The 18106-nt window shown below is 37.8% G+C and overlaps 1 protein-coding gene across 1 annotated transcript; it reads right to left on the bottom strand.

The window, feature by feature from the left end:
- Positions 1-10851: 10851 nt before the first annotated feature.
- On the bottom strand, positions 10852-13134 carry LOC126608253 (probable pectinesterase/pectinesterase inhibitor 12). The gene is made up of 2 exons (XM_050276112.1): positions 12189-13134; positions 10852-11694 (listed from the first exon to the last, which is right to left on the bottom strand). Exons 1-2 carry the CDS (start codon positions 13120-13122, stop codon positions 11006-11008), a joined length of 1623 nt encoding a protein of 540 aa, XP_050132069.1. The 5' UTR covers positions 13123-13134; the 3' UTR covers positions 10852-11005.
- Positions 13135-18106: the final 4972 nt, after the last annotated feature.

Consider the following 18106-nt stretch of genomic DNA (forward strand, 5'->3'; position numbering starts at 1 on the left):
CAGACATATTAACGGTGTAGGTACCAAATACCATATTAATGATGAACCATCCATTTATTCGAGACATTTGGATGACTAAACAATCTTCAATTTGAATGATTTTTTTTTATAATGATGATCTTCAAGTTAAGATTAAAAAATTCGAACGGTTTCAATCATAAATTTTTATGTTGATACATTATTTGTAAATGTGGAAATGAGTTTATCCCCTCAAAAGAAGAGTACAAGTATTATCCATGCTAATATAGACAGGTACTATATTGTGTTTCCGACCTCCATGCGGGGAATCTTAATTCTCAGCTCTTTAACTTCTTTTTTTCCCCTTAATTCATTTCTTTCACCGGAAATATACTTTATGTTAGGTTTACCATATTATTGAAAATAGCAATGATTGACTACACAAAGATGAGTAAAGATCCAACTTAAAAATTTTCGTGTCTGATTCACAGAACTTTGTACTTGTAACCGGAATAAATCATAATATAAATCACTTTATAAAGATCATCTCTGCAAAAAAATGAATTAAAACTGAGGTCATTAAGTCGATCAACTGTAGCAAATGGATAGACAGTTTATAATACTTATATCATTTTCGTCGATATGTTCTTATACAATTCGATGATTAAACAACTTTAGTTTTAATTGAATTTTTGCATACATGGTCTTTATAGAATGATTTATAATATGAACAATTCTTATCATAAACACGAAGGTTTATAAATTAGAAACAAAGAATTTTGAGTAGGAACTTCTACTCATCATTTAAGTAACCAAGTATTGTTCTTATTGAAAAGTTCCAAAACAGAATAAGGGAAAGGGGATTGTATTTTGAAAATCTTAATAATATTTTCTCTACGTATACTTATTGATTTTTTTAATTGGGATGTGCTATCTACACATTCATTTTTACTTTTCACACATCTCTTGTTAATTTTTGTCTGTTGATCTTCTTTAATTCATTTCTCTCCGACTATTGAAAACCAAAAAAATATGAAAGAAATAAAAAAAATGTGTGTGGATATCACATCCCTTTTAATTAGCTTACTACGGACCTTTGTTTTTGTTGGAGTTTCATGTTATATGGTTTCAGAAAGGGTCGGGATAAGGAAGGTTCTCACTCTTCATGTTATGTGGTTTCTGTTGGAAGAGCATGTTTGAACAAATATGGATATGGGCCACATGATACCTCGGCCTAGTGGGTGGACTATGGACATGGAGTCCGTCGGTCATCTTTTGGGAGTCTGAGTGTGCTGTTTAAGCTTTCACTGAAAATAAGAGGAAAATGCTATTTTACATACCTGTTTTTATCTTTTATACATTTTGTTGATTTTTTTTGTTGTTGATTTTTTTCTATTTTTTCAATCCGACGATCGAAAATTGAGAGAAGTGTATGAGAAATATAAATAAATATGTGAATATCACTATTTAAATTTGATAGATGAAAGCTCTAGCCACATTCTTGACTTAATTACAAATTTTAGAAAAAGTTTTAGGGGCCCATTACATGTTTAAATATATAAACTTTAGTCCAAGACGTCTCTTTTTATTATTAATATTGCCAATATGATTCGTTGATAGTGATGTTGACGCATCACCAAAAGTATATCGATGTTACTTTCTTTAGTAAAATGAAACTTCCGTGAATGAAGATTTTCTTCCAACCAAAACACACTCAATATACACGCCGCCTCATTGTAAGTTTTGAACTTGACGCTTGGGGAAACAGGAAGAATCTAAGTACCAAGCTATATGCTAATTCATTAATTGGAGTTGGAGTCGCCTCAAGTTCATATCATTCTTCGAGAGGAAAACTAAGGCAGTATTTAAGATGGGCCGACTATACAATGATAGCCACAACAACAGTAGTAAGTCAGATAAAAACTCCCCAAAATAAGCGTTAGTTGTTTATCCGAAGAAGCGCTACGATTAATTTGTATATGCTCAAACTCATCTTTGGCATGTTTACATGGATTATGCCTCGCCAGTGTGTCATTTATTGTACGAATTATTGGTTGTGTCTCTAAAGTTGCTCAGTTGTGTTAGAATGCTTATGAAACATACAGAGCACGGCAATGAAACATCAGTAGGCTATAAATTTTGTTCATTGTGTTAGAATACTTATGTTATAATTGTGTTGGAGATGTTAAAATTTTAGATTTCAATTTTGTTTTCATTTTTCCAAAAAAAAAAAAAAAAAAAACCGAACCGAAAAAAATTGAACCGAACCGTTTCAAACCGAACTCAGCCCTACACGCCTCATTGTAATTTTTGAACTTGACGCTTGTGTGCATTATTTATCTGTCCTATTATCTCCCAGTATCTCACATGCACAGATTCTTCCTGTATCAACATTTTCAGTCTTCCTTTGTCTGCATAGACCTCTGTCCTGTAAATTGTTTATCCCACTTGCCTGACTTATGAGCATTGCCAATAATTACAATTGCTAATTAATTGGTACCAAAAAAAAAATTAAAAATGAAGGGAGAATTTTCAAGTTATTCCATTCAATTAAGAAACTAGGGTACTGGTGTTTCAAATCGATCACACACTATTATGTAAACATTTAAAATATATAATAATATGCAATACAATTAGATTACCATCGATGTGGTATCTGAAGTGTAGGTAAGTTTCTCCCCATAACAAACTTTATACCCATGACTTTTTTTCTTGTTCTGTTTTTCCATTCCTTGTTTTGTACAATGCCCAAGCTGGTTCCTAAAACCTATTTCAGTATTTTAATTGTATGCTAGAAAACTGACTTTGTAGGTTCGAACCTATTTGGATCATTTTGAGTTTTAACTTAAAAGAAAGAATTCGGGATAAAAGAGTTGACTTTGATTGTTAAGAGTAGATAACCGGTTCATTAATGGTGCTTAAATTATTTATTACTGCTCTAAATTTTCTTAACAAAAACAAAATTGATTGAAGAAGATATAATTAGGTACAAGATTGAAATTACACATCAACTGCTTGAATCCAAAAGCCCCAAATCCGCAGTATATTTGACATCAGTAGTGGGCAACCACAGGTTGCCTTCAATAAATTGAGCCACAGTATATTTCAGTAGACTCATTAAATACTCGGTAGCCGGGCACTTGACCCGGCTTCCGAGTCCCGCTCTGGGCCCATAATTCAAGTACTCCTCCATAAGACAATTTGCTCAAAGCAAAATCCGCATTCCACTAAAGCCACCCCTCGGGACTTATGGCATTTCTCAAGAAAGACTGCATTATTACAATTCTTGAATACAGCTTCCAAGTCCTATCAAGGCAAGTAAAAGTTGAGTTGACAAAGGGTAACAAGTCTGCATCTGCAGTAATGTTGCAGAAATGGATTGAAATTCCGGTCGGCTCATTCGGGTCCTTCCGGCCTTGGGCTGTGATGCTGTTCTTCTGATTCCGTAGCCTTTTTTGGCTAGGATCTTGCAGTTTTTGAACACAACAGTTGCATCACCAAAAATTAAGTCAACTGTACTACTTATTTTGCAATCTCTGTAGAACTGGCGCATTGTGTGTGCGTAGAGTGTGTCTTGGTAGTCTCTTGTTTGGCATCTGTTGAACACTGATCGGTCGGAATCCGATCTTAGGGCTACTGCCTGGTGCTTCTGTGGCCCTGCCGTGTTTTCGAATGTTATGTCTCTGGCTATGAAACCCTGCCACTCACAACTGAATACATAGTTCAATGAAAACAGGATCAGTTTTCGTAATATAAATATGAATGGTTAGAATACGAATTCCTAGTAGTGTAGAGAATATAACAAAAAGATTACATCATGACAATGGTCCTAAACTTATACTCATGTTTCACTTTAGTCGTTCAATTCAGTTTTTAAATTCTACGTCAATTGCGTCATCCATCTCACTTTAGTTGTTCAACATAGTTCCGGATTTTGGTAAGGTAAGACATAAAAGATAGATAGTTGAGTTACTGAAATATATTATGAAGTGAATCCTTAAAAAATGTACGTGAAAATGTGTGTTCAAAACGTGTGTACTGAAATATTAACCCTATATATGTGTTTGGCTATTTTCAACATTCTTCAACTAATTAAAGAACAAATAACATATTGACTTGATTAGAAGCCCTTATGATGTTTTCTTGCAGCACCGACTGTTATAATTTAGTGTTAATCGACATATCAACTATTAGGGTGGGTTCGGTACGGTTACCGTATCAAACTTTTGGTTTGACAAAATCTATTACCATTACAATATCAAATTTTCGGTATACCGAAGTTTGGTATTGCCAAATAGTTTGGTTGACATCGTATATCAATGGTAATTGCCACTTTGTTTTTGGACAAAATCTGTTTTTGTTTTTTTAACCCAATTCAAGGGCAAAACTTTTTTTTTTTTTTTGGTACCTTTATCTCATACATTGTAGCCTAAATTCATCTATTATTCATCATTCACAATTCACACACACACACAATAATTCAAATGATGCATCAAGATTCATGATGAAAATTAAGCTTACAATCCAAATAGAAGTTACGAACCAAACAAATAGAAGTTAACAATCCAAATAGAAGTTAAAGTTTCAAACCAAATGAAAATTGGAACTAAACTTCAAAAAGTAAAATTCATTGATCAATTATTCAAACTTGAGATGTCGAAGTTTTTGGAGGAGGCATGTCAAGCCTACATTACAAACAAAAAAAAAACATATTAGTAGCAAGAAGAATTAAAGTTGAAAACCATTTAATAACAAATTTACTAAAAAAATTAAAGCATATATTAATTGTTTCCACTTCTTCCATTTCCTTGTAAAATTGAAGCATATCTTCCATTGGTTCATTGTAGAAGTTTACTTCATCCGCCCTAAGCCAATCATTAGTACACAGTAGTGCCTCTAACATTTTAGGAGTCAATGATGCCCTAAAAGGGTTCACAACCCTTCTCCCTAGGCTAAATGCATTTTCACTAGCAACGGTAGAAGTGAGGATTGCAAAAATATCCTTGACTATTTGTGAAAGAATTGGGAACTCTTTTGTGTTTGATTTCCACCAACTCATGAGATCAAATTCACCAACATTGCTAATATAAGTAGGGTTTTATTTTCGAATTATTAAAATATTATAAAATATATATTATATAATATATAAAAAAATTATATTATATATATATATATTATATATTATATAATATATATTTTTGGTACGGTACGGTAATACCATGGTAAGGGCATCCATTACTAATACCGTACCATGAAATTTCGGGATGGTACAATACTGTACCATTACCGATTGGCACAAAATCGGCATGCACGGTTGGTACCGCAATTTGGCAAAAAATTCTACCCCTATCAACTATCATGTCACGAGGTAAGCTAATATGATCATTACTCTCGATTACGAATACAATTGAATGAGGACATGGACAGTACATTTGTCTACCACATTTTAATTACATTAATTAAGGAGTGAAAATCACATGAAATTTTGTAAGATAGCTTCTCTTTTGTTGTCTTCGCTCTTCATAGACTTATAATTAGTAAACATAGATTGTGCCAGTTGGTTAAAATAAATCGTCCATTACCTTGCATTTAAGTTCAAATTTCTCTCTTCATAAATTATAGTAGTTTAAAATGTTGAGTTGTGAAAGAAAAATAGAAATTTGACTTATAAAAATGGGTTTGATCTTGTGAGGGCTCAAAATGATTGTTAAAGAGCAAACCTGTCAGAGGAATATTGCACATGGTTTCAACACATGCCTTGACAGCTAAACTGCCCACGTGGGCTGTGCATCTGTGTTTGTGCTTTATGGGCAGTTTCTGCACTATGGGCAGCGAGGACTCCACCTTCATTTATATTTAGTTTAATGCATGCGTGTAATGCATGCGTGTACGTATCCAATGTATAAAGCAATGCTGCCATTGCAGCAGTATGAAATATACAGAAATATCAAACTTAAAATGGTATCAGAGCACAGGTTATCCTTTGCTCTGCTCTGCCTTCACTCTTCCGCTGCTATACTGTGAACAGCGACATCTGCTACTGCAGCAACCAGTGCACTGTAAGCTGCACACTCGCTGCCTTGCCGTCGCAAAACCGCTACACAACCATCGTCGCTGCTCTACCTGTCACAGCCATTAAGCACAGCCGCAGAGCACAGCCAAGCACAGCCACTGCACACTGTCTGTGAACATGGCAATTGACTCTTCCAGCAAACACACCAAATACGAAGATCCCAGCGATCCTCTTTATCTTCATCACTCCGATCAGCCTGGAGCGATTCTCGTCACACAACCATTGAATGACGAAAATTACTCCACTTGGAGCCGAGCCATGACCATGGCCCTCAATGCCAAGAACAAGGAAAGATTCATCAATGGAACCATTCAAAGGCCTGAGTTGACGTCCACAATTGAATACCAACAGTGGACTCGTTGCAACAACCTCGTGAAATCTTGGCTGCTCAACTCTGTCTCAAAAGATATTGGTGCAAGTGTCATCTACAACAATGTTGCAGCTGATATTTGGAATGAGTTGAAGGAACGCTTCTCTCACACAAACAGTGTCCATCTCTTCCATATCGAACAAGAGATACATGGAAGTGTTCAAGGAAATTTGAACATTGGTGCATATTATACCAAACTGAAAAGTTTTTGGGATGAACGTGATGCCTTGTGCGCTCTCCCAACCTGTGCATGTGGAGCTGCGAAAGAATTGATGCAGTTTCAGCAAAGTCAGAAAACCATGAAGTTTCTCATGGGTCTCAATGAATCCTACGCTGCAGTTCGTGGGCAACTCTTACTTATGGATCCTCTCCCTGCTGTCAACAAAGCTTTCTCACTCATTATTCAAGATGAGAAACAGAGAGCAGTCTCAACACATGCTCCTGGAAGGTCTTCAATCACTGATGCCGCAGCTTTCGCCGTGCGGGACAACATGCGAAACTCTGGTAGGAATTTTTCTCCTAGAAATTCCCATTTAAAATGTGGCCGTTGTGATGCAACCGGACATACTTCAGAAACCTGTCATGCACACCTCAAGTGCGACTACTGTAATTGGAGAGGTCACACCATAGACCAATGCCGCAAATTGAAAAAGGCAAAGGACAACAGCGATAAGGGAGATTATCAAGATCGCAAGGGTTCCAACTCGCAGGGGTTCAACTCCAAGGCTAATCACGTTGACATCAAACCAACGCCTCCAGCAACATCTCCTTCATCCTACAGCCTCACTCCCGAGCAATACCACAACCTACTTGCACTCCTCGATAAGAGCCAGTCTAAATCCACATCTAACCATGTCGGTACCACCTCTACTATGAATGATTTATCAGGTAGAGTTCTTTGTGCTTCTCCTCTCAATAAGGGAAGGAACTGGATTTTCGATACTGGCGCCACAGACCACATGGTTTGCTCACCAAGTTTGATGACCACAAGCGTTCCGGTATACAATCGACAAGTGCACCTACCCAATCATGCACTTGCCGATATCACACATATTGGCACAGTTCGTCTCTCGAACGATCTCGTCCTTTACAACGTGCTTTGTGTTCCATCATTTAAACTGAATTTAATTTCTGTCAGCAAAATCACTAATACCTCATCTTGCTTTGTCATCTTCACTGATAAAAAGTGTCTACTTCAGGGCCAACGATCGGGGAAGATGATTGGGACGGGAACTGAACAAGGAGGCCTCTACTACCTTGATAATGTGACGAAAACCAGGTGCAATTCAGTGTCAGTTGTTACTCTTTCTGCTTCTCAGCTTTGGCATCAACGCCTTGGCCATCTTTCCAACAAAACCTTACGGGCTATTTCTCCTTGCATTAAAAATTTGAATTTTTGTAGCATTGATGATTGTTTGATCTGCCCCTTAGCCAAACAAACACGTGCTCCTTTTCCTTTGAGTTCTATTAATACAAAAGCTCCTTTTGAATTAATTCATGTTGACATTTGGGGAGGTTACCATGTTCCCACTATCACAGGGGCACAATATTTCTTGACCATTGTAGATGATTTCACACGATGCACATGGGTTTATTTAATGAATCACAAATCAGATGCACGATCATATCTCATCACATTCATCCACCTTGTTGAAACACAATTTTCCACACGAGTTAAGGTTCTTCGTAGTGATAACGGTCCAGAATTTTTTATGACCCATTTTTTTTCAGATAAAGGCATTCTACATCGAACAAGTTGTGTCTCTACTCCCCAACAAAACGGGGTAGCAGAGCGTAAACACCGCCACTTACTTAACGTTGCTAGAGCCTTACTTTTTCAATCTCATCTCCCCAAGAAATTTTGGGGTAATGCAATCCTAACTGCCACTTATCTCATTAATAGGATTCCCACTCATCTTCTTCACGGAAAATCACCCTATGAAATCCTTCATCACAAACAGCCAACATATGCACATTTGCGAGTGTTTGGTTGTTTATGTTTCTCTTCCACACATCACCATAGACCAACCAAATTTGATGCAAGAGCCACACGTTGTCTTTTTCTTGGCTATCCATACGGCACCAAGGGATATCGAGTTTACGACCTTCAAACGGGTAAAATTTTTATTTCCCGTGATGTTATTTTTCATGAAAATGTGTTCCCTTTTTCTTCTTCCGTTGCCGTCTCACCTGTTGTGTTTCCATATACTCAAGATATTGACTGTGATGACACCATCATTCATCCGTCCCTTCCACTAGAACAAGATTCAGTAGCCCAATCCACTTCAGTCGATCCATCCTCTTCAGTCGACCCATCCCCTTCACCACCTCGTCTTAAACGCCTCACTCATGCACCTGGTTATCTTCAACAATATCACGTTGGCATTAACCTTCCTTCTCGGTCCGTCCCTTCATCTCACTCGGCATTGACCACAGTGGTAGGTACTTCTTATCCTTTGTCTGATGTACTCACATATGATCGCTTATCTGCTCGCCATCGTGCTTTCACCACTTCTATTTCAGCTACCATAGAACCCAGTTCATTCTCACAGGCCGTACGCGACCCCCAATGGCGCTTAGCCATGGAAGAAGAACTGGCAGCCCTTGCTGCAAATAGGACATGGTCTTTTCAACCATTGCCCCCTGGAAAGCAGCCGGTTGGATGTAAGTGGGTCTACAAAATCAAATTTCGTTCCGATGGATCAGTTGAGCGGTATAAAGCACGCTTGGTTGCCAAAGGTTATAGCCAAATTGAAGGCTTAGACTATCGTGAGACTTTTGCTCCGGTTGCAAAATTGACTACAGTCCGCCTCCTTCTTGCCGTTGCCTCAGTCCAACAATGGCACCTTCACCAACTTGATGTTCACAATGCCTTCCTTCATGGTGACCTTGAAGAAGATGTCTACATGTCCTTGCCCCCTGGTTTCGGACGAAAGGGGGAAACACGAGTTTGTAAACTTCATAAATCTTTGTATGGGCTTAAGCAAGCCTCTCGTCAATGGTTTATCAAACTCTCTTGTGCTCTTAGCAAAGCTGGTTATCAACAATCCAAGGCAGACTATTCATTGTTCGTCCGAAACCATGATGGTAAATTCACTGCTCTCCTTGTATATGTTGACGATATTATCCTGGCAGGAAATAACATACAAGCAATTGAGGATATCAAGTCTTTCCTTACGAAGCAATTCAAGTTGAAAGACCTTGGCCAACTAAAATACTTTTTGGGCATCGAAATTGCTCGCTCTAGTAAGGGGATCACTCTCTCACAGCGAAAATATGCCCTTGAAATACTTGAGGATGCAGGTTACCTTGGTGCAAAAATAGCCACCTCTCCTATGGAGCAAAACTTATCACTCAGAAAGGACGAAGGACAATGCATCACTGATCCTTCTTCTTATCGATGGCTTATTGGGAGACTAATCTACCTGACAATCACTCGCCCTGATTTGGTCTATGTTGTCCACATTCTTAGTCAATTTATGGAGAAGCCTCGAACTCCACACTTGGAGGCAGCCCACCGAGTCTTACGATACATTAAGCATACACCAGGGCAAGGTATTTTTCTCTCTGCAAGAAGTCCAATCCAACTGAATGCCTTTTGTGATGCAGATTGGGCCAGATGTCGTGACACACGACGTTCTACCACCGGATATTGTGTATTCCTTGGAGAATCCTTAATCTCCTGGAAAAGCAAGAAACAAAACACTGTGTCACGTTCTAGTGCAGAGGCGGAGTATCGCTCAATGGCAGCATCTTGTTGTGAAGTCACTTGGCTGAAATATGTTTTACAAGACTTGGGTATCAAACATAAACATCCAGTCAAGTTGTATTGCGATAATCAAGCAGCACTTCACATCGCTTCGAATCCGGTCTTTCATGAAAGAACCAAACACATAGAAATTGACTGCCACCTTGTACGAGAAAGGATTCAAAGTGGTATGATCAGGACGTCTCATATTTCAACCATGAAGCAACCAGCCGACATCTTCACAAAGCCACTGAGCTTACATCAGTTTACGACTTTGCTCCACAAGTTAGGAATAATCAACATCCATTCCAACTTGAGGGGGAATGTTAAAGAGCAAACCTGTCAGAGGAATATTGCACATGGTTTCAACACATGCGTTGACAGCTAAACTGCCCACGTGGGCTGTGCATCTGTGTTTGTGCTTTATGGGCAGTTTCTGCACTATGGGCAGCGAGGACTCCACCTTCATTTATATTTAGTTTAATGCATGCGTGTAATGCATGCGTGTACGTATCCAATGTATAAAGCAATGCTGCCATTGCAGCAGTATGAAATATACAGAAATATCAAACTTAAAAGAGGGGCCGTCGAGTGACTATATTTCTAGAACTTTCCAACTTCCTTAGAATCACGAGGCAGCGGCCAAAATTGTTAGTGTTTTATTTGGGGTTCATGGTTTGAACTCTGAACTGCTCAAAGTGTTGAACCTCCTATCAGAAAATATACCCTCTATACCCAAAATAAAAAATAAAAAATCAGAAATATTTCACCTCGTCCTGACAAACTTCCACCTTTGATATACATATTTTGAAAATGTATGAAAAAACTATGTCAAACAAGAGTATTCATACAGAGATCAGATGCCATCATCATAAGGAAATGAAGTGGACTGCAGCCATTCATCACCAGCAATAAACTCTTGCACCGTGAAATTGGATGCATCATAGTAGTCCATAACATGATACCCTGTCCAGTTCACTCTATTATCCGTCCCAGCGCCAGGACCAGAATTCTCATACTCTCCATAGTACAAAGTGTCCAATCCTTGGTCCCCGGCCCAATTAGTCCACCCAGTCGGGTCAATAAAGTCGTCAATGTAGGACTTCAGCACAACAGTCGTAGAGTAATTCCTCCACGGCCGGCCTAAGTAGCTTTTGACAATGCTGGAATTGGAGTACAACTCATCACTGGCTACAATGGAGCAGTTCTGCATGGAGATTCCTGTGTTCTGATCTAATGTGTCCCTGGACTGCGCCGTGACGACTGTGAATTGTCCCGGCATTGGCATCTTAGACACGATGTTGCATGCTTGAAATACAACTGCAGCGTTACCACATATGTAGTCTATGGTTCCGAATATATCGCACTCTCTGTAGAATTGTCTGAAAGAGTGCACGTATAACGTGTCTTGGTAGCCATTGATAGTGCATTTGTAAATTGCAACCAAGTCTGCATTCATTCTCAGAGCAACTGCTTGGAGCTTTTCTGGCCCTGCCGTGTTCTGAATTGTTATGTCTCTTGCTAGAAAGCCCTCTCCGGACACAGCTGAAAAAAAAATTGATTATGTTGGGTTAAAACGAACTGGGAATGAAATGGTTGCAAATGTAAACATGATTTTTCAAAAACTGCACTAATCATCCCCTATGGTTAAGCATATTATGTGTGTGTCATGTGACAGGGTGAAAAGACAATTTTAAGACATTGAAGCTTATTTAATCCTTAAATAAAACTTGAAATAATCTTTTCACCCTCTCACATGAGAGGCGTATGTAAGCGAAATTGGATGAAATGCAGATAGGAAGTTTGATTTGGACTAACTAATAACAAGTTTAACCTCAATAGTATCTTTAAGAATTTTCTTATATTGTACTAGTCATCATTGTGGTCGGGTCGGAAATGTCAGTATATCCAAATGAAACTTTTCGACCTAATTTTGACCCATTTTGCTCATATGACGGGTGAAAAAGTCATTGAAAAATTAATCAGGTGTAAAATGACTTTTACATGAAAACTAATCACATACGAACAAAATTAATTACCTACGGTTGCAGATCTGAATGTAGTCCATCCATCACCACGACTGCGGTTACCAGTGATGAAAGTGATGTCACTTCCATCTCCAAAAAGAGCAATGTTGGTCTTGTAGCTCGGAATCTCCACATTTTCTTCATAAACCCCTTCTTTGACATATATAATCGTCCTATCATAACTATTATTTGGACAAAACATAATAGCATCACTAATTGTGGTGAAGTTCCCCGATCCATCTGCGGCAACCGTTAGGACTTCACTGGGGTCATATTCATCGCCGGAGCTCTCCAATATCCGGCGGTCTCTCCTCGATAACCACCTCGGAACTCTCATAAGACGGCGGTTTGGGCGCCCTTTATTCGCCCCTTGCTTTGAGATAACTGAGAGAGAATTGCTTACATATTTGTATGTACTAGTCAAGGAGTTGACTAGGGTTGACTTCATAGGGCCAGAAGCAGAATCCAATCCTTCCATGCAAGTGTTCTTGTTTGTGAGAGAAGCGCTGAGGTAAGCCCTAGCATCGTTAAGTTTCTTGGCATTTCGTGCCTGGACTCGAGACACGGATCTTTGTAAGGAGGAGAGAGTGATTTGGTGGAGCTCCTGGCAGTCCTGGACAGCTCCCTTTTGCTTCTCGACGATGTTCGAGTACTGTCCAGCCTTGTAGAAAAGATCGGTGAGCTTTGCGGCTTCGGAGATGGCGACGTTGAGGGATTGGAGGAGGTAGGAGAGGATGTTGGGAGTGATGTTTATGGAGACTGAGAGTTTTAGTGAGTCAAAGCAGATGTTTCGGTAGGGTGTGGACTTGCAGAATGATCTTATGGACGACAAATGGGGATTAAAAGTAGTCCTGTTCGAAGATGAAGACCAAGAAGAAGAGGAAGAAATGTGGAGAAATAAGATTATGCAGAGGAGCTGCAGCAGTTTTGCAGTGGAGGAAGCCATGAGACGTCAGAGGAGGAGTTGCGAGAAAATAAAACTGATATAATAGCATGTAAGAGTCCGAGTATAAGAGCATAAAAGTGCACAACTTGTGGGGTAGGGACATAAATGGATATTTGCTTAGCTTAATGAATAACATACGGATTCTCATAAGGTCTTATTTTGCGAAAAAAAAAAAACCTTGCATCCAGTGAGGGATGTTAGGAGTACTAAGATCCAATGGTTATGAAATGGACAAGTGTCAAATGAGTATGAAGTTAGTTGAGTTGGTTATGTTGTGACTTAGAGTGTAAGCTACCAAAGGGATATTATAAATAGCTTGTAACTAATAAGAAAAAAATATTACAGTTGAATAACTGATTTCTCTCTCTAAACTCTAATTCTTCTACTTCTCTCTCTGTCTTTCTTTCTTCGTTCTTTCTTGTATCTGTATAATCCTCTTCTTCAAGAACCTATGATGGTTTACATGGTATCATAGCCCGAACAAGCGTAAAACGCTTGCCGGTTTTGTCGATCTTGGTTTCGATTGCTTCCGCTACTGTGATTGCTTTTCTTTTGCTTTGGTTTTCTGGAATATTGGGTTATTGTTGATCGTGTTTCTGATATATTGGGGTGTTTTTTCTGCAAATCTTCGTCTGGTTCTTCACTCGTTAAAGGGTGCATACCAATTGTTTGTGATTTGGTGTCAGTCAAGATTCTTTGGAATTTCTCTACAATTTGCAACAATGGTAACAGCAGCTCAGTTACAGATCTTACAGTCTCCGATTACTTCGTTGATTTCGTCTGTTTCCAGTTCGGTTAATGTGAAATTGGACGAGACGAACTATTTGGCTTGGCATTTTCAGATGCAGCTCCTTCTTGAAGGCCATAGCATCATTGGTTTTGTTGATGGTTCAATGCCGTGTCCTGCTCAATTCAGTCAAGATTCCTCTGCTACTTCTGCAGTTTTGTCTGGTGATTCGTCTACACGGATTCCTTCTGATGACTACACTATATGGAAGATGCATGATAAGGCATTAATGCAATTGATCACTGCGACTCTATCTCCTGCTGCAGTTTCTTGTGTCATTGGAAGTACTAGCTCCAAATAATTGTGGACTCGTCTTAAAGATCAATTTTCTACAATCACAAGAACGAGTATTTTCCAACTCAAATCCGAACTTCAGACAATAAAGAAGGGTACTGATTCTGTCACATTATATTTGCAGAAAATTAAGGAAGCAAGAGATTTGTTGTCTGCTGCTGGTGTATTCTTTTATGATGATGACATTGTGATTCTTACACTAAATGGTTTGCCTGCTGAATTCAATACCATAAGGTCTATGATCAGGGGTCGGGAGAGTGTGATATCACTGAAAGATCTTCGATCTCAATTACTTGCTGAAGAAATTTTGCTTGACAATTGTTCTCATTCACCTGTGTTGTCTGCATTAATGGCTCAAAGTAATGGTTTACCTTCCAAGAATCAGTCTTTTTCTGGGAATTATGGTAACAATAACCATGCTAGTCCGAATTCGACTGCATACAAGTCTTTCAATAATACCAAAGGCAGGAATCGGTTCACTCCTAACTTCAATCCCAAGTATGACAATTACAAGAATTTTCATTCAAGTCCTGCTCCTGGAATCCTCGGTACTTCACCACCAAGATCAAACAATTATGGATTTCTGTCTCAACCTTGTCAAATCTGTGGGAAACACAATCATTTGGCATCAACATGTCGTTTTCGTAATACAAACTCTGTACAGGGTTGTCAAATTTGTGGAAAGAACAACCATTTTGCGGATACTTGCAGATTTCGCAACTCTGGTGCTCCTTCTGGTTGTACTCTATGTGGAAATCAATATCACAGTGCAGACACATGTTTTCAAAAGAAGGGATACACATATCCCTCGATTTACATATAATGTATCTTTAACTTACAAACTCAATGATCGGAATAGTCCGATTTCTTAACCATCATTTGAAGTTTACTTCTATAAAAAATTATTTGAATCAGAAATAGTTTCATTCAAACATATTAAATAAATGAACGGTTTATCATGAATCTGTTACTTGGTATCTACACCATTAATTTGTTCTATACATTTCAACTAATAAATGATCTCCAATTCTAATTATTTTTTGTAAGGGTAATCTTTAGCGAAGATTAAGAAATTAAGTGAGTTCGATTATGAAATTTATATAGTGAATCCACATATTTGCATGGGAGAAATGAGCTCATCAGTTCAAGGAGGGGATACAAGTATTATCAATAATAATAATTAGAGTTTAATGACAATGCTAATAAAATAATACTTGCATTCCCCCTTGAGTAGAGGGAGCTCATTCCCTCACTCGCAAATAACGTATCTTCATGTAAAAAATTTATACTCAAAACCGGTCAATTTCTTAGTCCTTATTTGAAGATCATTCCTAAAAAAACATTTGAATCGGAGATCGTTTAATAATCCAAATGTATCAAATAAATCGACGTGTAGGTACCAAGTACCATACTAATGATAAACAGTCCATTTACTTGAGACATTTGAAAGACTAAACGATATATGATTAAGATGATTTTGATACCACTAAAATTATCACACCCTGATCCCGAGATACCTCCAGGATTGACATGTGATGTCATAACGTACCTCTCTAATTGTCATGCCTCGCTTTCGAGACATGACCAAAATCAAACCAACGTTCCAATAGCTTCGTAACTTTTCCTTTATATTATGACTGCATCTAACCCTTGTGTTTGGTTGATCATCAAATTAAGATTAAAAAATTCAAACGATTTTAATTATAAATTTTTTATACTGAAGATACGTTATTTCAAATGGGAAAATGAGTTCGCTCCTTCGAAAGGAAAATACAAGTATTATTCATGTTATAATATATACAAGTACTGTATTATGTTTCCAACCTCCATGCAGAGAAATCTTAATTCTTCGCGGTTGATCATATAATAGGAGTGACAAATACAATAAAATATACCGTCGGTTGTAAAGTATTAGTAGATTCTCAGCTTTATTTATTTTCTTTAATTCGTTTCTTCCACGGGAAATATACTTTATGTTAGGTTTGTTGTCCTATTGAAAAGTTCCAAAACAGATAAACGGGCTGTATTCTGAAAAGGAAGATGATCTTTTCCGGATTCTTTTTATGGGGATTCTGAAGATCTTTGAATTCTGTGCGTTTATCGTAAGGTTAGAAATTATTTTAAATATATTTATTTAATATTAAACATGAACAGTAATTGACAAAATCTGACCGCACAATAAATGATGAACACACTAGATTCAAGAATCCTCAAGATCCTCACAAAGAGGATTCGAAGGAGATCCTCTTCCTTCTGAAAATCTTAATAACATTTTCTCTAGATATATTATTTACTTTGTTGATGCACAAAATCAACGAAGACTTTAGTACAATAGAAAGTGTCAAGTTTGTGACATTCGCTACATTACTCCAGTCACTAGTGTGAATAAGTATGTAAATGGATAGAGACAAGGAAGTAAACACAAGATGTACATGGTTCACCCAGATTGGCTACGTCCAAGGAGTAGAAGAGTTCTAATTAATTATGAAAGATTTACACAAGTACATAGGTTCAAGCTCTCATTTAGTGAGTACTAGTGAATGATTTAGTACAAATGACATTAGGAAATATTGTGAGAGAATGACCTCTATTTATAGAAGAGAGTTTCTAGTTTCATTCTGACGTTGACACGTGTCGTGTTGTGATTGACTTCTGATATTGACACATGTCGCGTTATGATTGGCTTCTGATGTCGACACGTGTCGCGCTGTGATTGGCCTCCTGGTTGGAGGGAAACTCTTCTGTGTCCTTGACAATATAACGTTGACCGGTACTCAGTAGTTTCAAGATTGGTGAAGTATGGTATAAACATACTTTTTAATTAGTTTACTATATATCTTTGTTTTTGTTGGAGTTTCATATTATGTGGTTCAGAAAGGGCAGTAGAGGGACGGTCCTCTCGTTCCTCCCCATTATGCGATATTCTATTGCATGTTTGAAAAATCTGGACATGTGCCACATGGTACCTCGGCGTAGTACGTGGAGTCTCTGGATTATGGAGTCAGTCGGTCATCTTTTGGGAGTTTGTGAGTAGACTGCTGTTTGAGCCTTACACTGAAAATTAGAGAAAAACGTAGTTTACATATTCTTTTTTATCTCTTACATATTTTGATATTTTTTAATTATTAATATTTTTTTAGTTCATTCGCTTTGACGATCGAAAATTAAGAGAATGTATGAGAAGTAAAAAATAGTGTGTAAATAGCACTATCCAAATTAGATCGATAAAAGCTCTAGCAACATTCTTGACTTAATTACAAAAATTAAAGAGTTTTAGGTGCCCATTTAAGGCAATCTCCAACTGACCAGGCCAAAAGGTCATAGGCTAAAAAATAGCCGATTTTGATACGAAAATTGTCTCCAACAGAAGGCTAGGCCAAAAATGCTCGTGGACCCCACCCGACCAAAAATTATAGATTCGGCCAGCAGGCTAGCCAAGAGCAGTCAGCCCTATAGCCCAACCCAAACACATGCTACCTGATGTCATGCTAACATTAGATTACTATTAGATTTGACTTTTTTTAGACGAAATTTATTTTTCCTATAAATACCTAAGTCATTTCTACCATCATTTTTACCATTTCATACTATCTTACCTTATTTTATTTCAATTCTTCACCAATTTTTCATATCCTTTTCATTATATAAAGATAAGAAATCTGGTGACTTATTAATTTAGCGACAAATGACACTGAAAAAATATGTTCAAAAACCTTATTTTAATATGGTAGTTTAATTCAATTAACCATATTAATTCAATTAAAATAATAAATTATTGAGGGGGCTAAAAATAGCCCCCTTCAGTTGGAGATGGGTTTTTTGTCAAACAGGCTATGTTTTGGCCTATGGCTCATTGGCCCCCTCAGTTTGAGATTATATAAAATATAGTATGACATTGTTCAT

The sequence above is a fragment of the Malus sylvestris genome, chromosome 2 (genome assembly GCF_916048215.2).
Source record: "Malus sylvestris chromosome 2, drMalSylv7.2, whole genome shotgun sequence".
Taxonomy (NCBI): domain Eukaryota; kingdom Viridiplantae; phylum Streptophyta; class Magnoliopsida; order Rosales; family Rosaceae; genus Malus; species Malus sylvestris.